The sequence below is a fragment of the Cyanistes caeruleus genome, chromosome 16, assembly GCF_971803275.1.
Source record: "Cyanistes caeruleus chromosome 16, bCyaCae1.hap1.1, whole genome shotgun sequence".
Taxonomy (NCBI): domain Eukaryota; kingdom Metazoa; phylum Chordata; class Aves; order Passeriformes; family Paridae; genus Cyanistes; species Cyanistes caeruleus.
The window spans coordinates 5608591-5633207 of NC_141716.1; the positions used below are offsets into that span (position 1 = coordinate 5608591).

A 24617-nucleotide genomic window follows, 5' to 3' on the forward strand; every position below is an offset into this window, starting at 1 on the left:
TCTCCACAAGATATAAGAGCTCAGCTGTTATTTAATATAAGGACTTAGATATTTTCCTTGTGAACAGGGTTATGATGAAGCAGATTTTTCATCCACCCCAGGGGTGTGGTACCTCACAGGGGCTGGCAACATTCAAATAACATGTTGTTAATCTTCCATGGTGAAATCTGGCTACAAGACATTTAAGATTTTCACTTCAAGGGATATTTCCAGATCCCTCTCAAACCCTTCTGTTGAACCAACTTCTGCTCCCAAGCAGGCAGCAGTCTCTCCTCACACCAAATGAATTAATTTAGTCATGTCTACCTTGATGACTGCTGGAAATGAGTGCAAAAATTGTCAACTTTCAGGTTTGCCACATCAAGAAGGTGCATGAGGGAGTGTTGATGCAGCCAGCACTGGTGAGAGCCAGGAGAACGAGTGGTGAGTTTAAAGCCTTTGTGGACAGTCCCAGTCTTTTGGCAGAGGGGCTGGGTATTGAACCACTTTGTTGGGCCTTGTTTGCCTGCCAGAGCTGGTTTGGAGCCCGTGCAGCTGAGGAAGGGCTGGAAGATTTGCAGTGATCCTGTAACAACAACCTGTTGGTTGGCACACCCTGCATCCAGCACGGATCACACCGTGCTCTGTCAGCCAGAGCCTCCCCTGGCTGAGCCAGCACAGCCATGCCCAGCTGCTCTGGCTCTGACTCCTGCCAGAGGGGTATGGCACAGAAATTGAATGCCAAATCCTTTTCTTTTTCTATAGCCAGTTAAAGTCAATTAGACCAGTGGTGTGAGCTGGGCACACTGGTGCCGGGGTGAAAACAAAACAGTTCTGTGTCCCTTCCACAAGCAGAGCTGGATTACTCTGTTTTCCTCCCAGAATGATTCAAGCTAAGGGAAGAGGCACTAGATTGTGAGGAGAAGCATTTCAGAGAGAAAAAAATCAGTCCTAACTAAATCCATATCCCATCTCCTCAAAGCTTGCTTACTGCCAGCTCCCTAATTTATGTAAACTGGTCGTCAGAGCTGAATTAAAACCTACAATTAGCAATCCAGGAGGGCACGGTGGTAATTCAGACAGATGTGCCACTTAAAAATATTTACATAAAGCTTGCAGGATAACCAGCACTCCCAGAGGGAGCCATCAGGCGAGGCTCTGGCATGTCCCCCAACACAGCTCCACTGCCCCAGGCTGCACAGCCCCACCGTGGCTCAGATTTGCCAAAGACTGCAACCACAGCTGCAGCTCCTGCCATCAAAAAAGCACAAAGACCTAAAGAAGTTATCAGGAGCCTGAATGCTGGCTGGTCTTTTTCTCGGGAAGATGCTCTGGGGTTTGCTTGAAGCTGCTCAGAAACCCCAAACCCATCACAAACAGCCAAGAAATCCTCATTCCTCGCTGCACCATAAGCTCATTGGCAAGTACTCTCCCCACACATAATGATAAGGACCTGCTGAGCCTGAATTCCATGAGGAAGTCCTTGACACTGAGCAGCTTGGCTCAGTGCTGAGAGCAGGAGGAGTGGGATCTCATTTTTGGTGGCCATGCAAAGGACTGGGAGCTGCTTCTTAATTCACTTTGCTGCTTGTAAGGGCCAGTGCAACCCAGCAATTTTTTCTTGGAGAATTCAGAGATAAATTTGCACTTTTTAGAGTTTGGGATTATGGACCAGACTAGAAAGCTTTCACTGTGCCCTGGTTGAGAGCTTGGCTTCCACTTCTGTTTTAATCAGCTTGTGCCCGCAATGTGCTTTTATTAGAAAGCATGAAGAGTTTAGGGAGAATTTTTTCATTTGCAGAGATCCATTGCTGTTATAGTGCAAATCCAGTCCTGTTACACACAGCCTCAGTTGTCCTCCAGTGCAACTCAGACATGAAGGAAGTCCTTGTGGATGGATGTGGGGTTCCATTTGTGGACCTCTCCCTCTGGTGCACCCCCTCTTTATCTCCCCAATGGAATGCAAGAGATGAAATACCTTTGGAAATCAGCACTTTCTGTGTGTTCAGATGCTCTGATTTCGAGGTTTTGTTTGCAATTTCAGCTGCAGGTAAAAGATGTCTTGAAAGGAATTGTGTAGGCAGTGTTGGGATGTCTGGAGGGGTCATGGGCTTTCTCAGGAGGGTTTAGGAGCCGTGAACAAACACATCTGCCCAAACATTTTAGAGCTGGGAAAAGCACTGGTAGCAGCCAGCTCTAAAATGGGGCCAGTTCACACAGATGGTGAAGACAGTCGTGCTGGTTTAAATCCACAGAAAACCAGTGAATAAATTGGCTCAGACACAGCCCTGGTAGAACCAGGAAAAACTGTTCACAGATGTCAATTTATGGAAATAAGCTTTTTTTTCCTGCACCACTGCCCTGGCTACAGATAATCATCATTTTCCACTCTTCCAGTTCCATGAGGTCACATATAATGTAAAGAAATTTCAGCCTGGAGAATGCAAAGGAAATTTTGAAGCTATTTCTTTGATATTCTCTCGCAGCTCTCACTACATGCAGTATTTCCTTCCCCTTTACTGGTAGCCAACACCTCCTCTGGCTTTGGCTCTGGCAATGACATGTATTTCAAAATGATTGCAAAAACTAATGAATTTTTCTCAAATATTTATGGGAACACACAGAATGTTCACAGCAACAGATGAAAGACTGAGTACCAGATTCACTTGTTTGTTAGCAAAATACAGAAATAAAAGGGAAAAGTGATTGTTGTTTTTGTATTGTTTTTGTGGCTTGATCAAAAATCTTCTGAATTTGAGTATACTTCCATTTAAAAGTGGATATAATTTACAGCAAGGTTGATTCATCTGCTGGCCTTGGTGGCTGGAATATTCCAGCAATAGGTTTGCTTTGTTTCAGCACAATAGGAGCTGGAAAAAAAAAATACTGTAGATGAGTTTTAATATTGCAGCTTTTATGTGGAACATGAAAGCTCACTAGTTTAATACAAAGTCATTACTGCAGTTAAAACCATTAAGTTAATTAATATGGACATTTATTACTACCGATAAAAGATAATATCAGGGGATTTATAGAAACAATATATCTGTAAATTCTTCCTCCTAAAGTCTCCATGAAGACAGGACTTTCAGTGGGGCGGAATATATTCTAATGGCACCTGTTCCTGGGGCTGGCACTGAAGGTAGGTCAAAGGGAACACTTGCAGCAGAGTCATTAAGATAACCCCAGCCCCGAGAGCACCAGGGCTCACAAAATAAATCCTTCAACCTTGATAATTATTACACATTGAAGGCAGCAGCAGGTCCCTTGGTCCTGCCAAGCTTTAAGTGGTAGAATAACCTGTTTCTTTTATCAGCAGCAACCCTTCCAGTGCTCAGCGTGGGGACGGTGTCAGCTCCCGTCCTTACACATAAAGGTAACCCTGTCCTCAGCTTTTTAGCCTTTAGAGAAGTCAGCAAACCCTCTGCTTTCACCCCTTTCACCTCCACAGCTCTTCAGAGCTGAAAAACCTCAACTTGTCCCTGGCTGCTCTTGGTCATTTCCTCGCACTGATGCCGGATAACAGTTGGGAGACGCCGTAATTTAATAAAGCTTTGGAAATGTAGACGACTGCAGAGTGTGATAGAGGGGCTGTATCAATCACCATAATGACAGACATTAGCAGAGTGCCAAGTGTTTTGGTCTCAACAGATCTGTCACCGGTTTCAGCGGCAGTTGTACGTACAGGTCTGGGCATCGGCTGCTCTCCTTCACTGCTGTCTGCAAAGCTGTCACTTGGAGAGGAGATTTATTGGGCTGGGACATGTGATTTATGTCAGACTGCTTCAGCTTTGCTAACTCGTGTGCCACAATGGGAGTTAACAAGCAATTAAAATCTTTGGTCTGTTGTGCTGGGAGCTACATCACAGTTCTCCCAAATCAGTATTCAGCATTATTCCCTCTTAAAAATCCTCATTTTGCAGGCTGGGGGGAATTTAAGGAGTGCATTCATTGGCATAGATAGTTTCTTGATCGGCTTAAAATGGTGTGAATCAGTTCTTAGGGAGGGTATTTTTAATTCTGGCTTTCTCTACAGAAAAGAGTGTTGTTCCACAGTTGGGCTGTGGAAATCTCTTGCTGGTTATCTGCCACTCTGTGTGTCTGCTCCTGTGGGCTGCAGCCAGTGGGGAAGCACCAGCAAACAGAATCACATCTTGGAATCCTGGAATGGCTTAGGTTGGAAGTGAACCTCAGAGTTCAAGTGGTTCCAAACCCCTGCCATGGACAGAAATATCTTCCACTAGCATGACCCAAACAAACAGCACTTGCTGGAATCCTCTGTGCCAAAGAAGCTCCTCCAGGACCCCTTTCCTTGCCCTCTTCCCACTCCCCAGGCTGCTGAGCTGGTGGCTCCTGGTGGTGCCCACACACCCAAGCTTCTGCTGCCCATTCATTCTGAGACCAACCTGGCAAAAACCTGGTGCAACAACACAAAAACACATTTTATGGAGCAGAAATGGCTTTGTGTTGATCACCTGAGACAGCATCTCCTCACTCTGCACTGCTGCCATCCCAACACCAGCAGCTGCTGCTGACCAACATTTTGGCCACCTCTGAACCAGGGCAGGAAGCCCAGGTCAAACTGCTTGGTCTGAAATGCCTCCAGCCTCACTGCTGAGCCCCTCTGCCGTGCTGCCTGCACCAAACTGCCTCAGTCAGACTGCACTTTGATGCTAATTAGCCTCATTGCACACACACAGCGCTCTGCCCTGAGTGATGCAGCTTTAATTACTAATGACAGGGATTGGGTTTGTTTTGTCCTTCTGTTACAAGCACTGGTGATAGTGAATACACACCTTGGTGGCTATTTTCACCCACTAGACACTGCAGCTCTTTCCCCTGCCCAGTTCTGCTCTGTGGTCTCTGAGCCAGTATGTCAGAGATCGGATTTTTTTCCCATTACAAAATGGGTACATGAGGCCATGCCAGTTTTCTGTGTGGAGATGATGCTCTCTAATACATAGTACACACTGAAATCCCCTTTTCCTGTATGTACAAACCTCAGTCCACACTGTAAATAAAGCATTTGTGTTTCTGCACTTTTCAACCTGTTAAAATCACACAGAAATTTTACAGACAAATGACTGCCCAGTGTAGCCATCAGGTAATACTGCGTCTCACTTCTCAACCAATAACCACAGCTTTGGTACTTTTTCCAACACTTCATCCCTTCAGGGACAGTGTTCCTATCTGGCAGGTGAATATCTGATACTTAAAATCCCCCAAAGCCCTCCCCCAAGGCTTTTTCCTGCTAAAGCCACTCATGGTCTGTCTGGTGCTGCAGGAGGGCAAACCCCAGCAAGGGCTTAACTCAGATTTTTGGCTGCAGCCCAGCTTTGCTAGAATTCAGACAGACTTTCCTGGTACTTGCAGTTTTCTTGGCTGTTTTTCCCTCTCCCACAACCCCAGAGGATGGATTTCTCCTGCCCTAACAAGCCAGGAAAACCCCAGGGAATAGGCTAATGAGGTGTTGGGAGGGGTTTGTGCCTTTTGGTACAAGATTGGTACAACAAATCTACTTCCTCTCTTTTAAAATATTGACTGTTTTTCTTCTTTTCAAGGCAAAAACAACACCCACCCTTCTGACTAATCTTTATACCATGGGGCTGAATTGTCTGACCCTTTAGGCACAGGACCTGGGTGTGAAGCCAAGGTAAACCCAGGATTGCAGCCAGGATCCCAACCCAGCACTGAGCTGTGCACTCTGTCTCACACATCAGCTTGGGAAGAGGGCATGCTTCCTAAAATTAAAGAAAAAAAAAAAAAAAAAATATATATATATGTATATCCAAGGAACTATACAAACCCTCTGGAGAAACTTCTGCTGAGCAAAGGTGATCCGTGCTGACATTGAGAATTGTTTGATTTACAATAACAGGGAGATAATATTTTGCTAAGCCTCCCTGTAATACAATGTGTGTCATTTAAAATTTCCCATTACACTGAGCAATCTAATAAATAAATGCCCCAGCTGCAATAAACATGAATCATACAGTGTGGAGAAGCTCTCAGCAGCCCTGGAACACATATCTTCTTCCTAATGGTCTTTGGAAGTCACCGATTAATTTGACTTTGAGCTGAGTGTTTCTGGAGCAGAGGAGCATGGCTACTGCCAGGGAAGTGCCTGCAAGATGCTGGGTCAAACTCTGACGAGATTTAGTGACAAATCAGATTTGCAAATTAGGGCTGTGCTGCTCTGTAAAGGATACAGCTCAAGCCCGCTGATTAGCGAGTACATGGTCAAACAGAATTGACTGCTGGGGTTTTTCAGGGTTATATTACAATGCTGGAAAACAAAAGCAGTTGTTTTACATTCTGCAGCAGTGAAAGCCACCTTCTGAGAACAAGAAGTTCGTGTCATTTGTCCCTTAATTTCTGCTGTTCATCTTTCACTGGATTATGTGCACGTGAAGGTATTTTAGTTACCTCCTGCCCTCATGCCAATATATGTTAGAATTTGGGATGGAATTTAATATGAGTAATGTTAGGGGAAACAGGTCAGGGTTTCAGATTAACACCAATAACCATAATGAGAACAGATGCTTATATCCATCTGGAATGTAGATTTAATATGTTAAATTCATAGCTGAGTCCATGAAATGCAATCATCAGATGTTTACTGGTCCCAATTTAATGAGCGATTTTGGATTAAACAGGGGCCAAACAACAGGCCACCAATCTATATTAAATCTCTGCAAAATGAAAATTGCAAAGATTTACTTAGGGTCATTACACAAGAAAATTTAATCACAACCTCATCCATAATGTCACATCGTCATCAGACTGATAATTGAAATGCCATGTGAGGGATTATGAATAACCCTCTGTTTATGAAGATAGCTTTCTGATTATCTCTATGTCCTGTGAGTAACATAAAATATGATTTGTATTAATGTACACGGGCCTTGCCTAAAAGAAACCCACTGGGGAGCTGCAGAAAAAAGTCTGAATTTTTTTACCTTCGCTCTTCCTGATGGGAGATGTTGTTAAATAACATTATTGCCACAATTTTAAAGCTTCATGGTGAGGTGAAGCCTTGAATACAGACTGAGACTGTGTTTATGGCATCAGAGAGAAACAGAGCTTCCAACATCCCTGCAGCTGGGTGGGTGTTTATAAAGTATTCAGCACGTGATTTTAGTAAGCAAACATTGGTTTGTCTAGAATCAATATTAATTTTTCAGACTGCATGTTCTCTAGGGCAAGAAATGTATCTTCTGCTATTTACTAAGCACTTAAGTACATTTGGGATGTTAATAAGAACACACTTTTGATTTTGGCATGATCCAAATACTAAACTCTTGGAAAACTGACAATTATATAATTGTGCATTGTAATGGATTATACAACAGGCTGCAAAGAGCCAGATTTCTAATGGCACTTTGGTTTCAAAATTTCATCTGCATACTTATCCAGTGTGTGCTGAAGGACTCCCTGCTCCAGCCCCGAAGGTGGATGCTCATTTGAGGTAATCCAGGAGCCACATGAGTGAGGAAAAGGCTCCTCTTGAGAGCCAGGGCGTGTGCTGCTGGCACAGCTGGGTCTCTACCACCCTTTGCTTCCAAATCTTCCTACCTGCAGGACCCAGCCACTCAGGAGGTGATGCCCTACCCTGCCCCTGAGCTCCCCACTGTCCCTGGGCGTGTCAGCTCCTCCCTGTGTGATGGCACTGTGCCACCAACCCACCAGGGTGTTGGAGATGACCCAGACACCCTGCCAGAGCAGTTGGGGTTTCTCAGTCTCTGCTCCACAGCCCACATCCCAATTTCAGTAACTAAACCAAGCTCCCTCCTGCCAAACCCAGGGCACGAGAAGGGATGAACTGTGCAGCTCATCCCAAAAAATGCTTCTTCCTCCAGTTGCCTGAGCTCATTCTGAGCCTGCCCTCCACCCTGGGGATCCAGCTCTGTTTGCAGCAGGATCAGAAGGCAAATGGGAATGTGTCTTTTCCTTGTCCAGGGCTGCATTCTGTGTCACCTCACTGTCAGCGATGCTAAACTGATCACATCTGATGTGTTTTAATTGCCCTGCATAGGAATTAATTAGCCCCTTGGCCAGGGAACAATTAAGCACTGAGCTCAGGAACAAGAAAAGCCAAACAGAATAAAATCCTGAGTTTCCTGCCCGTCAGACAGAAGCCAAGAGTCCCTGAAATGGGAATTTTGCATCCGAACTGGAATGTGGTGCCCACTGTGGAGCATCCACACAGTTGGGTCTTCCTGGCCCAAGCAAAAGTTTCAATCAATTCCCACATCACATTTATTCATCCCAATTTTAAACAGCTTCAGCCTCATCCATGCTCACATGGCTAAGGTTTCCAGTGGATCTCAACCCATGCTGGGCTTAACAGGCTCTGAAAAACTTCTGCATTTACTTCTTAGCTGTGCCAGTCTGGCAATAACATGTCCTGCTGTAAATAATTTGTTTCCAAGAAAATTTGTGCTTCTTCCTGACTGCAGCAGGCATCAGGCAGCCAGAAGTGGAAGGAGGCAGATTTTTGGCTATAATACATAACCAATGCAATTTAATGCAGATAGTTGGTAAGACACATCCCTCCATGGACCAAGGTAAGGAAAGATGTTATTTTAAGTCCTTGTGATATTTCTGGCTGTCCAACCATTGAAAATCCAAGGAAAAAAATCCTGGAATTTCACTCAGGATGCCACATATCAACCAAATGCACATTTAACAGGCTCAGCCAGTGTTCCATCCCCCAGGCACCTTCTCTTCCATGGGCTGATCCACAGGAGTGTCTCAGAGCATCTCTGCACTGCCAGGCAGTGCTTTGCCCCACTGGCAGATGTCCCCCTGTGATATTTAAACCCTGAGGTTCTTATCCTGCAATTACCCATTAGGAGGGGCATTATGCACCAACAGAGCCATCCTGGGGAGGGGATGGTGGCTTTGGTTGGTCCTTTCCTTTTTCCCAGCCCCAGGATGTCTCACTGAGTTTCAGCAGGCAGAGGGTTCAGCTCTGTGGTGATGACAGGACACTGTCAGCTCCTCTTTCATGGAACAGTTGGGCTGGGTGTTGCCTTTCTATTACTGAGGGTAAGAAAATAATGAGTCATTATTAATGAATGGGTGCTGGCACGTGGGCAGAGCTGTGAGGTGCCAAGGGAGGGCCCGGTGCCACCCCTGGCACAAGGACACGCTCCGGAGCCTGCGATGGCAAAGGGGAAATGCAAACCCTGGGATGGGGACAAAGCTCCTGGTGTGTAACGGGGCTGACATGGCAGAAGGCTTTCCTGGATCCCATCCTGTAAAACCCTCATCTGAAGGTGACAGCAGCCACCAAATGGAGGTGTTAAAGAGAACTGACGCATCCGATAAAGTCCAGCTGTCGCTTCCAGTCAGCGTCTCTTCTCCTTCCCCTGCCTGGGCCTCTTCTCTTGGCTAATAACCCTAATGATTAAGGTTGAAGACAGTTTTTTATTCTTTTGCTTTCAGCCTCAAAGGTTGATCTCTGGTTATTTTCCCTTTTCTTCTTTAACAGTCTTATTTCTCAAAGAAGAGGCAACTGAAGCCCAGGAAAAGTCAATGGTTTGCTGCTGGACCTGTTTTTCACTAAGAAGATTGTAACAGACCTTTAGGATGCTTTTCTGTAACCCCCAGCTAAAAGCTGCTCCAGATCCTGTGCTCAGTACTTTATTTTTTCTCTCCCAACTCCTGTTTAAGAGATCAGACTTTTTTTCCTTGCTGCAAAGAAATCTTATGAAGCAGATCAGAGGACCCCAACCCAAAGTCTCTGAGGTTCACACTCAAGTCACATAATTTAGTCTGAAACAGATTATTTTTGCTTTCTTTTCTGGTTGAAAATTCAGTGAAGTGATGGAGGGTGGTCTGTAAACTACTGTGAGCTACTACAGTGGCCAAAATTTAATTGAGTTAATAGATTGTGTTTTTTAAAAAATTGTTTCATAGGGTGATTTTCTCGTAGTTTAACCTTAGCCAAGGGAAAGGTGAGTCTACAAAGAAAACCAGCAAAGAGTTAAAGGATGCTGCAGAAGCATTGGCTGCAAACCACTACCCACTAATCAGAGTTAAAAGTGGTGTTCCTTGGTGGGGAATAAGGATTGTTGTGCAACAATTCTGAGCTGAGGTGAAAAGATCCATTTGAGATCCTCCCACCCTGGTACCCAATTTATATATATAGGCACTGATCAATCCATCACTATACCTCAGGATGCAGTTTTGTGCAGAGAGAAATAAAAACCCTCTAAATTAACTTCTACTCCTGTCTCAGGGGCACTGTGGAAAATTACCCAATGGCGAAGGATGTCGCTTACTAACATCACATTCTGCCCAAGCAAAATGGTTGATGAATTAATGTAAATAACCCACAGTATCTTGCTTTACATCTCCACCATCAGTTAGAAATCTCATAAAGAGAATGAAGCAATGAGAAAATGCAGATCTGATCCCTTGATGGGTTTTTTTTTTCAATAGTGGCTATTTTGAAAGAAATCCTCTGCTTACTTACATGAACAACACACTGAAAAGAGTTAAAAGTGGCACATTATCTTTCCAGTGACATATTTAGCCAGTTATTCAGGCTATAATGAAGCTGTGTAATGAAGTCAATGTCCTTGAAAGTTCTTCATCAATTTTTTTCTCATCTGTCAGCATATCCACTTGCCGACACAATATTAATTAAACACAACATTTCCTGGAGTGTTGAAGTGAAGTCCCATCACTGATAATGAACAGGTTTAGGAGAGTCACATCCCAACAAAATTACTTTTTAAACCAGCCTTATTAAGCAGAAAATTAGACCTAAATCACCCTACAACATCCTCATTAAAAGCCACTGATCCTTGGCTGCTTCTATGTTCTAACATCTTTAATTAGCAAACTGCTAGTCTATCTGCCATGATAAATGCTATTAATCTTACCTTTCATTTGCTTTCTCTTAACCTATCGTTTGCCCACTTCAGGGAGACACAGGCTTCCACCAGGACTCGTTTTACTGTGTTTAATGTCCTTGTAAGGATGAAAAATGGGGCAGTCACGGGTTAAACGCGATCAATCTCTCCGCCCTCGCTCCATCACTGAATTTCAGAATTCGTAGATATCTCGGATGGCAGACTTGCTGTGTTTGAGGGAAAATTAGGAGCATTTTCCAGTGGATATGTATGGAATAGTGTTGTCAAACCTTGGCAGTAAATCACAGTGCAACTGCAGTTCAGTGCCCTCTCTGCTGCCCTGCTTTAACCATGGAAGAGTTATGGACATCAATTAAAAAAACCTTCTGGGTGTCTGTGAAGGCTCCACCCAGGGAAAAGAAAAGCTTTAAAAACACGATTGCATTTTTGAATTGTAGCTACTAAATCTACAACCTTTGAGAAGCCTTTACAAAGCGTGACAGCTTCACAACCTCCTTAACATTTGTTCACAGAAGCTCCAGAATACATCAGGACAAATAACACACTGCATCAGGCCACTTTCACATGGCATTAGTCAGAGGGGAGCACACAGTGCAGTGCCATACTATGCATTTCAGAAATGCATTGCTGTTTGCTGTGTTCTCAGGTGCAAAATGCCATCTTGGATGTGCACTGCTCTTTTCCCAGTTTATAGCTGTGGAATTGGGACTTTTCTCTCCGTTCATTCTGGCTGATTTTTGCAGTGTGTCTGAGCATCGTCTTCTTACGGCAAATAACATCAACCGTGTTCAGCTCACAGCTCCTGGGCAACAGAGAAATACAAATTTAACCTCCCTCAAATATCTTGTGATAAATTCACTTTGCCTGGGGGTCAGTCTCTTCTCCCAAGTAACGGGTGATAGGACAAGAGGAAACAGCCTCAAGTTGTGCCAGGGGAGGTTTAGATTGGGTATTAGGAAAAACTTCCACACAGAAAGGGTTGTCAAGCCCTGGCAGGGGCTGCCCAAGGAAGTGGTGGAGTCATCACCCCTGGAGAGATTTAAAAATATGGTATATGGTTTAGTGGTGGGCTTGGCAGTGCTGGGTAAATGGTTGGATGATGATCTTAGAGGGTTTTTACAGCCTAAATTATTCTAGGACTCTATGACTCAATAGATCTTTCTAATGGGCCTCTGAGAGAGGCTCTGACCTGGCTGAACACTCCAAGTCCCTGAGGCAGACACTGTCCACAGCCTTCAACTTTCAGAGCTTAACTCAGATTTGTCAGCATAATTCACTCCATGTGCCCCTATTCATTTATCTCTTTCATTGTTATCATCCTATATTATTTAGTGAGCAGACTTGCCTCCCACAGATACAAACACTTTCCCTTGGCAGCCTTAATGAAAACTGCTTTTAATTTCACATTGCCCTGGGTTATTCTGGCTGCTGATGGGCTGCTTCTTATTGGGGACAGATTATTCTAACTGCTAGGAAACCACGACCTTTTAAGCTTTCATTTCAGCTCCTAATTCTAGCACTAGGCTGTAAGGCAGGGGCTCCTCTCGCTGTGTTCCTGCCCCTGAAAACCAGGCATCTATTCTGAGCTATCTGTGTAGCTTCTGCAGTCAATGCCAAGAGATAAGCATCCCCAGAAGGCGACTTGTCCACCTATTCTACAGTGACATGAATTACCCTTGGGAAGCTGTTATCTATTATTCCTCAGGATGGAGACAGCCCAGGCTTAATTAGTTGTCTGACTTTTAGATGTTGAGTTAGGTACAATAATCTGACTCCCAGTGATTTTTTTTTTTCCTCTCTTTTTTTTTTTTTCATTCTGGAGCAGATGAGTCATGATTCATATGCAAGGATCGTACTCGTGAAGCTGTGCTTTTCTAATGAAACCTTCTCTCACCCCCAATATGTTTCCATTATCTTGCCATCAGGAAACAATTTTTTCTCCTGCACATGAAGACACATGACATGCTCATTTACCCACACACGTGCGAAACCAGATTAACTACTCCATAAATTAGTTAAAAGATTTTCCCAGAGAAAATGAAGAGGAAAGACATGTAATTTCCACTTTTCAGCTGCTGAATGAATGAAGACACTTTGTCTCCTCTGTACATGACTGTTTAGACGGACACTAGGAATCAAGGTTTCTGAATTGTGATGACCAAGTTTATGTGAAAAGAGCTTCTCCAGTCCACCCCAAGTTATTAATGTTTTTACTTCAAAATCAATGTCCACTGTGTTGGAGGTTTTTTTATATTTGGCTTAAACTCCACCATCCCCTGTCTCCAAATATGGGGTATACTGCTCCTGAATTTTAACAGCTGGACCAAATGAATCCCCAAACTCAGGGCAATACCACATCTCAATGAAAACTGAGATCAGAATAAACTTCAGTTCTAACTTAAAGAGAGTGTTTCAGGCCATCAGCTGGGATAATGTGATGAGTGAATCATAGGTCAGTGCAGCAAACCGACTGAAAGTCATTAGAGAATCATCAGAATATTTGTGACGAAATAAATATCAGCCTTGGCCATGATGGGACTGGTCCTGGGGCATTCCTGCCTGAGCAGATACCCCTCACATCACTGCCAGGATGAGCCACTTTGTGCTGGCCAAATCCCAACAAAACCCCAGCCCAGAGAATTAGAGCTCTCAGAAGTTTTTAGATTATATTAAAGTAAAAAATGAGTGTTACTCTTATTGCAGGACCTGATGGGAATGACACTCCAATGCAAATGAGCAGAGACAGACTTTTTTGTTTGGGCTGAATAAAATTTTTTCCATGCCTTGGCTTGGTCACCTGGGCTGTCTCCTTTTAACTGGAGCAGTCCTCATGTCAGTTCCATTAATGCCATTGGGTAGATGAAAATAGTTCTTTTATTCCAGACAACCAGACCCAGCCATTAAGAGTGTTTCAGCAGCAGAACTCTGTGTGTGTGTGTGTGTGTGTGTGTTTGTGTGTTGAGGTGTTACACAGGAAAATCACAGCAAGGGCCAGGGAGTAGAAATGAAGCATCAGAATCTGCCCAAATAATACTGATTCCAAAAACTGAATTTCATGATGCTGGTACTTGCCTCATTTGAAAATGAGAAGATTCTCTGAAGTTGGGAGAGAAATACTGGTGCAAAATAAGCGTCAGAAATGGCTTAACTCCATGGCATGAGAGCCAAAATCTGGGTGTCAGACCAGGAGGGGAATTACAGGTGTGCACCGGGGCTGGTTCAGAACCAGAGGCTAAGGAGGGACGTGACTACACGAATAAGAAAATCCCTGTTAGAAGTGCCTGTTTTCCCTGCAAAAAGAAAAACAAGGAGTTGCTCAGCCAGTGCTGGCACCTCCTCGTCGCAGGGTGTGCCAGCCCTGCTTCTTGCCGGGGTTAGCAGCTCTGTGCAGGGCTCTCTCGGGGGCTGAGCCGGGGCTCCAGCACTGACAGAGACACAGAGAAAGCAGCAAAGGACAGCCCGGCGATGACACTTCACGTTACAGAGCGGTGCTTTCACAGAGATCCGGCTGGAATCTTTGCAGGGCAGGAAGAGAAGGGCAGGACACGGGAGCTCAGAGAACCAGAAAGATGCGTTTGGCAGCCAGGGCAAGTTTCTGTAGCAAAGCATTTCATAAACCCTGGCCCAGATTCTCCCCTATGGCTTGACCGGGCTCAGCACAAGACGAGGATTGGAGAACAAAGATGGCTTGAAGCCACCTTTCTGCTCCTCCACTCGGGAGCAGCTGGGGACTGGCTGGTCCCCAGGGTAGCTTCGAGTCGCCTCGGGCTACTGTAGCAGCAGGGGACTGCGAGAATATAGCCAAGATGTAGCTACACCTCCTTCCCAAGTGGCTGTCACTGCTCCAGAGGAAGCAGGAGGTGACTTGGGTGACACCACTGCCACAGCAGAGGGCTGATCTTCCCAGGGACCCCGAGAGTGAGGAGGGAGGGAAGATGTCAGTGTGGATGCTGCCGGGGAGGCAGAGAGATGTGGGGCTCATGCAGGGAAGCAGGAAGAGCACATCATCTAAATTCAGATCTGGGCAGCCACCGGCTCCAGTCACTGTGTGTCCACGGGCACACGCCTTGATCTTTTCTGTGCCTCAGGGCAAGGCAACTGGGGAAGGAAGTCTCCAGAATTCCTCTGAAATGATCACATACTGCTTCCAAATTGGATTTAACTCTAAAAAACAAACAACAAACAAACAAAAAAAAAAAACAAACCAAAAAAAAAATATCTACAGGCACACACACTCAATGTGGTCAAAAATTAATTTATCGTGTATTTCTATAGGAGTAAATCTGTCTGCAGGCTGGATCAGAAAGCCACCGAGGGCGGAAGCATTTACAGGGGAGAGAATTAGTGGGGACGAGAACTAAAATAAGAAGGTGAAAACAAAAAGAAAAGGAAAACTCTTGCCTGACAGGGAATTTTGGGTGAAATAATTTTGTTGAAATAAAATTATTTGGAATTTTGGTGAAATAAAGAACCTACACAGGAGAGAAACAGCAGTGAGAAGGTGCTCTTTGTGCATTGCTTACCGCCAAGAAAGGGTTTTTGTGGACTGCTACAAGTAAGCACCTGAAAGGAGTCTAGTCAGACAGGAATGAGCTCTCCTGTGCTGTGCAATCTCCAGGAACCAAGATTATTCTATACAGTGCCACATCCAATTGCAACAGGGGCAGTTAGGAGTAATAGAGCTCCTGTAACTAAAGTGTTTTCTGTCCTCAAATCTTCCACGAAACCGACTCAGGAACGAGAGGGAAAAAGCCAAGGGGAGAAAACTTGTTGGAAGTAAAATTGTATTTTCTTGGACATCGGAAAGGATGTAAAACTGAGCCAGAGGCCTCCAAGTCAGCAGCCATTTTAACATTTTGCAAAAGATTTTCATCTTTTTCCCCTACAGCCTCAGTTCTGCTGTAAACACTGAGTGCACCCACTATGGCTGTCAGCTGGAGAGTTTGCTTTACACTGAAGCTGCCAGGAGATAAAAAATACTTAAGGTAATGTAATTGTCAAATGGAAGGCATAAGGATTTCTTCATGACATCTGTGTGAAGAGCACAAGACATGAGATTTACTTTCAGCAAATCAATAAAAATAGGATGGATGCATTTGGAAACCAGGGAAAGCAAAGGTATGCTGCTTCTCTGTCATTCCCACTGCAAAGCTGCCAGTGGCAAAATGGGAAACCAACACCCTGTACTGTCCCAAAACATCACTTCTTTTTATTAAGGATAAAATAAAACGATGAAAAATATTATTTTGTGAGTTTGTTGGCTTGAACAGGCCAAAGCAATTTTTCAGGAGACCAGTGATTTTTGTGCAATGGATCTTCCTGTGCTAGAGCCAAATGATGTTGTACAAAATTTCATGAAAACATATTAAAACATGCTAGTAAAACCATCAGAAAATGACAGAAAGAAGACACAGAAGGTAAATAAATTATAGGAACACTCATTCGTGAATGCATGCGTGAAGACACTACACATATGCATCAACATATGCATTTTACACTGACAAACATGCCCACACACACAACCACATTTACCAGCACAACCTCATTTTGAAAGTGTTTTCTTCAACAATCGAATGGGTGCCCTTTGCTTGAAGGCAGACACGAGCACAATAAATCCCTTACTGGTAGCACTGAGGAGGAAGCATTGCTCCAGACTCTGGAAAAGTTCAGCACTGGTAAATTCTGATGAACACCATTATTGTGATTACTGCTGGGGCACAGATATGCCCGCCTCATTGTCATTTCTTATACTACATCAAGCAGAGGCTGGTGGGGACCTAGTGCTGCTGTCGCCCAACTGAATGTGACCTTTTTTGGGTGACCGTGCTGCAGTGGGGGTTTTCCTCCTCTTCTGGGAAAGCGTGAATAAAAAAAAAATATAAATAATAAAGTGCAGACCAGAGGATGCGATGTAAGGTTTTAATAAGCCCAGAAATTAAATAGATGGGCTTTTCACTTTTAAATGTCAATGTTGTGGCTTCCCTGTCATTCACAGGAGGGAAGGAAAGGGGATGAATATCCTGGGATGTGGGGAGTTTTAAAGTGCATAATGATGGCGATAAAAATCCATAATGTCAGTTGCCTTGTGGCAATCAACAACCATTTCACATTATGCTTGCATCTTAAGGTTTGCGGCCAAAAAACAGATTTGCCTGTGTCTCATTAAAATAACGAATGCAGTCCGAATGGATCTGCAATGATTCACTGTACGTCACACTAAATCACAACCCTCCTCGGAGCCAACTGACTATGGCCTCATTACTTTAGACAAAAGTGGGCTTGGAGGAAAAACTGGGGTGATGTTTTTTTGCTCAGCCATGTTTTTTCCCTTTGAAATACTTAAGGCAAAAGAGCAGATAGTTTTTGTTGGGTTTTTTTTTCCCCATTGGTAGCTGAGGAAGGTTGGGTTATATTCCTGGTACGATTCTGTATCGACACACACAAACACACAAAACATCAGTGTTAGCGTGGGGGAAGAGGAATTGAGCAAATACAAATGGCATTAACAGAGCAGATTTTAATGAACATGAATCACTGATGAATTGGAAGACTTAAAAATTAAAATAAGCTGTTAAATAATTTAAATATAGATATATTTGAGCTGCTCCACCAGGGCAAGGAGTTTGAAAAACAGCACACTCTCCTTCTCTGTGTTGTAAGACCTTAAGTACTTGTGTTTTGTCTTCTGCAAGTCTTTGTTCTGAAAATTTCACTGCCTTAACCATAGCAAAAAAAAAAAAAAATAACCCCCTTTATTTTCACTCTGAATTAAATTGACTATACATTAGTTTATTGTAATGCTAATGCTTAAGATTAATCTATTTGGTCTTAAAAAAAATACAAGGGTTACAAAATACAAGGCTCAAAACTGTTCCATGTTTCAGGAATAAACATTAACTCAGATTTTACTATTGTGAAACAAAGCTAAGAATATTTAAAAAACTTAAATGGATAATTTAAAAGCTGTATGTATTCATAAATACAAATAGAAATAAAAATTTGGGGTAATGGCTAAAAGAATTAATGTGAATTTTGATTATCAAAAGATTATATAAAGTCCTTCATGAAAATCCTACTTCAAAACACCTGAATGAATAGCAAAGATCTCAAATATATTATTGGTTTTGATAATTGGTTCCATTTTCTCTTATGCACATATACTTTATTGTAAAGAGAAAGTGCTCGATATTAAGCTATTTTCCCACAAAAACTACATGCAAATGTATTTCTAATCTGATCACAAAATATGTTACATACCCATTTAGGTATTTTTTTATTTCAGGTAGGAGAAAAACTGCCTGAGAAACATTCATGGAACGATTGATTTAAATGTTATAAATCCCTGAAATTTTCATCTCCCTTTGAATGGAATGCCAAAGGGGATTAAAGACTAAAGACATATCACAAACAAATTTACATTATTAAAATTACTGTAATCAAGAGTCTTTTCTAGCCTTAATCAGGATTAGTGAAAACAAAACGCCCCCAACTTTTCTACTCTGCAATACTAATCAAAATTCTATCAAATGACAGAGAACAATATAAAAACAGTTTTGAAAATTGGAAATATTGGTGGTGTATTTTAGCATTCTTTAGAAGTATTTTCACTGATTCAGAACAAAGCAATGATTTCTCTCCTGATAACTCACATGGCAAGGAACAAGCGCAGGTAAAACAAATTTCAGTAACGCTGCAGGGTCCAACCTCTTGTTTTCAAGAGTCCACTCAAGGAACACACCTGATGAACACAATGCTGTGGAAGTGAAACATGGAATGCTTGGTTTTATTCTCCTAAACTGTGAACTAAATAATTCCAGCTGTGGCAAACTGGGCTGGAGACCTGCTGCAGGTGAGGACCCAGCCTGGCGGGACGTGCCGCGACTCTCGCTGTCGATGAGCAGGTTCAGGCTGAAAAGCCACAAGACCTCTTAAGTGAGGGGTTTATCCACCGTGCCCTACACCTTACACAAGCTACAAGGCTGATATAATAAATGTGTAAAGCTTGTACACATTTTTCTGGGCCTCTGAAGCCTCTTAAAGGTGGCTTGTTGGGTCAGAAACCACCGCTGTGCCCCGGAGCGCCAAGCCCCGTCTTGTCACCAATATCAACAACGTTGCCAATGTGCAAAACAGCGCCAGGGTTAGGCCCTACGTTCATTTCACCCTGAAAAATGTCAAATGCTATTAGAAAATGGAAATTATAGAAATGTACATGTAAAGGACAATACCAGAAAGTGATCTGAGAACAGAAAGCAATCACTTTCTAAAGTCTTGGAAACAAGCTCAGCGTGCAGCAATATTCAGGTATTGTTAGAGAATGCCACAAAATCAGAGATATGGATCAAAGGACAAGGAAAGCTTCATGATTCTCATGCTCAGGAACTCAAACTGATTTAACTTTTTGCTGGCATCAGAGGTAGACAGCTGCCTTCTGGACTCTCCATTTTCAAACCTGTTGCTTAACTGTGTTTGGTTAAAGAACATTTTACCTTGCAGGCTCAACTGTTAATGTTAAACCTGGGCTAATGTAGTGCAAGCTGACAGCAGTTTCCAATCCCCTATTAGTGATATTATGTATATTGGTTAGTAAAACCTTCATTTTGGTTAGTGACAAGAATTACACAAAAAATGCAATAGAAGAAGCATTTCCTCTTTCTGACACTTCTTGCTGCTCAGTCTTGGAGTTTAAAGAAAAACTAAGTGAGGTTAGAAAACAATATATTATATTTAATTAAAAGTTGGCATTATGTTTTCCAAGTATGAACAACTTAGGATAATAAGTACATTAGAACACACGATCTGTATTTCAGTTCCATCTGAGCATACACAATAAATCCTTCTTTAAAAAAAAAAAAAAAAAAAGCAGGCATCATAACAAGAACATTTGAGCAGAAAAAAAAAAAAAGATCTTCAGTTTTTCTCAAGCCCTCCCTTCATATTCTCTGTAACACCAAATGGAAACAGACACTTCAAACCTTACATGGTACACAAAATATGCCAGAGAAGGGGAAAAACAAATGACAAGTACAGGAGGACTTCATCCTCAGGATAACCACGCACATCTGCAAGGTTAGCACTGATGCTTCACACACACAAATGCAACGGTCAGCTGCTCGTTTATCCCCTCCCAACAAAATCATCTTTGAGAAGTATGAGGCATTCTCTTGGTAGCAGTTTTAGCAGCAGCTCAGCACGGTGGAAATCACCTCGGAGCAGGTGCCTTCCTGTCATGGGAAACTCAGAGGGCTCAGAATGGGCTCCATCCCAGCTCCAGCAAAAATCCTGCAAGTCCGGGGTGGCCAGAAGCAGCTGACAGGTCTGGGCTTCCAGATTAACTGAGAAGTTAAAAGTTAGGTTTAGCTTAATATTGTTTGTTGCAGGAAAAGTTATGATTTGTCTTCTTTTTCCTTTTGAATTGAAACTGTTGTACTTTAAGGTTAATTGCCTTTAGTATTGTTTTGATAAATTCTACACTTGTTTGTAATATCTGGCCTTTTAACAGCACTTAAATAGTCAAACTTGACATTTTTCCTTTCAAAAAATTTTTAATTCAGGTTTTCCCTTTTATTTTTGAAATCCCTTATTTAGCCTCCTGAGATCATTTAATTCCAAGTGGGTTTTTGAAGAACCTTCTGAATATTTAAAGGATTCTCAGAAGGTAGAATTTTAGGATTCTAGGTAGGTATGATAATATGAGCAAGTTTTTACTGATGTAAATGAAAGGGAAAGATTTAAAACAATCACTGTACTAAAACCCATCATTCCAAAAATATCTTGTCTCTTACTGTGTAAGAGTTTTTAGGCTCTGAAATTAGTAAGATTTCTTTTTTGGGCTATAATTATTTGACAAAGAAGCAATTACAGATTCCATTATTTTTAGCCTTAAGTCTTTAACTAAACCAAACTCAGATGAAATATTGAGCTGTTAAGTACCTTATTCTCCAACTATTTTAGCTTTGGTGAAAAAAGAACAGTTAAGCTAATCTCCATTTAAATGTAATCAATCTTCTGTAGTTTTAACCAGAAGTAACATACATCTATTAAAAATTATGATTCCCTGTTAAACTGGCCTTTTTTTTTTTCCAAATATTTCCTAGCAACAACTCAGTCTGCAAAATTTTAAGTGACCTTTGCTGATCTGCAGTTTCCAGTAATTTTTGCTTCAGTCGGGGTTTTGGTTGGCTTTCACTTCATCAGACGTGCTTTAAGAGCACTTTCAAAATTTTCTTTTATGGAAAAAGGTACAAGAAATAAAATGTTCTGTAAAACTACTCGTTTCTTTTTCTTTTCTTTTCTTTTTTTTTTTTTTAATTACAGGAAAGAAATGAAGATATAAAAATGGAAATGAGCAGGAACCAGTTTTAAACATATGTCTTTATGAATAAGGCTTAATCACACACTTCATTTTCCAAACACAAAAAGTCTTTTGGAAATGTATTAATTAAAATTAAGTGCCATGGACAAGCGCTTCAGAGGGATGGCAGTCCTTTTCAAATTAGCATAACACTAGCGACAGGCATGGAAATTGGTTTAATAACCCTAAATAGTTACACCCCACTCCTAACACAAATGGCCACGGACAGCTCGAGCCCCTGAGGCTGCGACTGTACCAGTTTACGTGGTTGCTCTGACATTGGATGGGTATTTCCAACCCAAACAGAAAGCACTGAATGCACCTCAATTATTATTATCATTATTATATAATGACTAGTGAAGCATACAAGGCACCAAAGCATTTAACAACATAAACCAGAAAACCAAATTAAACCAACGCAAGCGACACCGCGAACTCAGCCAGCGAGAGACGCACTTTGTAACTTGTACGAACACAGTCAACATTGGCAAGAGATCATTAGTTCAGTCATGATATTAAGTGGCCCAAACCCCAGATGTTGGGTCAAGGTGTGGATAGAACAGAAAACTGAGCCAAAGGGATAAGCAGAGTCTTTAAGCGATTTCCTTCCCTGCCATGTTTTCCATGGGTGTGCTCAGAGCTAAGCTCGCTGCTGCAACAACCTCGATCAAACACCACTGTCAGGGCACAACCTACCCCAGCAAATGCCAGAGCACACAGCCTAAACCCCTGCCTGCTTAACTCAGACATAAGCAACTTTTTTTGTGTGCTCATGGCTCAGGAGAAACTGGAGAAAAAGTGCAAATCACTGCTGATAAGGAGCTGAACATCCGCAAGCTTTTCCCAAGTATTCTGATCATTCCCCTAAGTTCACTCAGCTGCTCCTGTCACATCCATTTCTGCTTTACCTGGCTCCAGCAGGGGTTCTGCAGGGACTGCCATCTGGTTTTAGAGACATGTAGGACAGAGAAAGTGGTTATTCATGTCTTTTATTTATTATAAATACATATAAATATGTTAAGTCACCTTTTGCTTTGTTCATCATGATGAGCAACGACTTTGGAAAATCATCTGGAAAACTTAACCAAGCTGAGAAACAGGCAAACAGCAAGCATTAGCATACAATCACAGGTTCCTCTCAGTCCAATAACGGGTTAATTTTTTTAAGAGAGAAAAAAAAAAAAAAGCATCTTACTTTGAAGCATCAACTGTTTTAAGCAAGAGTACTGGACATCCCCCCTCCCGTGAGCACTGACCAAATGATTTCCATTTGGATTTGCGGGTGCAGTCCAACCCCAGCTGGCTACACAGAATCCCCTCCGCCCATGATTCTGAAACATTGCATAGTTTGCAGCTGGATTTTGCTTCCCCTCCCTCCTTTAAATCTATTTTTAACACAGGTCGATCATGCCAAGGCAAATTCGCTGAGGTTTCCATTTCCAGATCTCTCTCCCTCTCTGTTTTTCTATAGTTCTGTTTCAAAACTGCTCAAAAACTTTGTAGCTCAGAGCAAGCGAAAAGCAACATTACGCTCACAATCCACTGACAGGCTGGGAAGGAAATAACTCTACAGATGAAGTTGCATGTGAGGGGGGAACTAAATAAAGTAGAAAGTGGGTGTTTTGGGGGGTCCACGTGAACTGCCAAATATTTCCAAATGGGGAGGGGGTGGTATTTAAGAGAAGAACAAAAAAGAAAGCCCAGACTTAACTGATGGAAGGAAGCCAGGGCTGATGGCAGTGAAAAGTGCACGGAAAAGAACCAAACCAACCAACCAAAAAAAAAACAAAAACAAAACAAAACCCAACCCAAACCAAAAAATAACCCAAAACTAAAGCAAAAGAAAGGAAAAGCCCGAAGAAGGCGGAAGTCAAGGCTTGTCGTTACAGTGTTTGCAGAGGGCGGAGGCGGCTCCTGTGAAGGCAGTGCATTTCTCGGGGCAGCCGGGCACGGCCGCGCCGCCGAAGGGGAACACGGGCGACTGTCCGAAGGGGTTGAGGGTGGCGGGCAGCGGGGCGCTCAGCGCCTGGCCCTGGTTCAGGTAGGCCACCAGCCGCCGCATCTCCTCCAGGGCCTGCGCCTGCATGAGGATGTAGTTCTTGGCCAGGAGCAGCGTGGCGATTTTGGAGAGTTTCCGCACCGAGGGGCTGTGGGCGTAGGGGATGACGGAGCGCAGCCCGTCCAGCGCGTCGTTCAGGTCGTGCATCCGCCGCCGCTCCCTCGCGTTGATGCTGAGGCGCAGCGAGCGCTGCTCCTTGGGCTTCTTGCCCAGGGCTCCCCCCTTCAGCTTCCCCTCTCGCTCGAAGCCCGGGCCGCCCTTCACGCCCGCCTCGAAGCCGTCCTCCTCGTCTCCGCTCTGCTCGCCGCTGCTCTCCGCCGACTTGCCCATTGCCCCGGCGTGGAAGTCCGCCCCGCCGCTCCCCGCGTAGGGGCCCCGCGGGCCCTCGGCGCCCCCTCGCACGGCTCCGTAGGCGAAAGCCGAGGGCCCGTAGCCCGGGGCCAGCGCCAGGTACGCCTCGCTGCCCAGCGACTTGAGCTCAGCCATCGCCGGCGATCCCGCTCGGCCGCCGCTGCCTGGGCGCTGAGGAGGAGGAGGAGGCGGCCCCGCCGCTCCGCTCCGCTCCGCTCGGCGCTGCGCCCGGGCTGGGGGCGGGCAGTGAGCGCAGAACGGCCCCGCCGCACTTATATCGCCGACAGGGGCCGCGGGGACACCCGCCGCCAATCGCAGGGCAGCGCCCTTCCCTTCCCTTCCCTTCCCTTCCCTTCCCTTCCCTTCCCTTCCCTTCCCTTCCCTTCCCTTCCCTTCCCTTCCCTTCCCTTCCCTTCCCTTCCCTTCCCTTCCCTTCCCTTCCCTTCCCTTCCCTTCCCTTCCCTTCCCTTCCCTTCCCTTCCCTTCCCTTCCCTTCCCTTCCCTTCCCTTCCCTTCCCTTCCCTTCCCTTCCCTTCCCTTCCCTTCCCTTCCCTTCCCTTCCCTTCCCTTCCCTTCCCTTCCCTTCCCTTCCCTTCCCTTCCCTTCCCTTCCCTTCCCTTCCCTTCCCTTCCCTTCCCTTCCCTTCCCTTCCCTTCCCTTCCCTTCCCTTCCCTTCCCTTCCCTTCCCTTCCCTTCCCTTCCCTTCCCTTCCCTTCCCTTCCCTTCCCTTCCCTTCCCTTCCCTTCCCTTCCCAGTTTAGCACACTGTCCCTGGATGCTGGAGGCTCAGGGAAGCAGCAGGGCACACACAGTGCCTGAGACCCAGTCGTGGTGGTTCAGGTGGGGTTGACAGACAAGGCACCTATTGTGCAGGGAGATTTCCAAGGCAAAGGCCCCATCTATTCCCATTTTCTTTGGGGGCTCACAGTGTTTCTCCCTTCCATGTGCCAGGAAAGGGCTTGATCTCTGATCACCCAGCCCTCCTCTGA

General features: G+C 44.0%; 1 protein-coding gene across 1 annotated transcript; it reads right to left on the reverse strand.

Moving 5' to 3' along the window:
* Positions 1-17362: 17362 nt before the first annotated feature.
* On the reverse strand, positions 17363-23861 carry BHLHE23 (basic helix-loop-helix family member e23). Its single transcript, XM_023939653.2, has one exon. It carries the CDS (start codon positions 23762-23764, stop codon positions 23090-23092), a length of 675 nt encoding a protein of 224 aa, XP_023795421.1. The 5' UTR covers positions 23765-23861; the 3' UTR covers positions 17363-23089.
* Between the last annotated feature and the right edge of the window lie 756 nt (positions 23862-24617).

Bases quoted from the DNA above. Each gene is read 5' to 3' on its own strand.
- BHLHE23 (XM_023939653.2), bottom strand. From the start codon at position 23,764: ATGGCTGAGCTCAAGTCGCTGGGCAGCGAGGCGTACCTGGCGCTGGCC.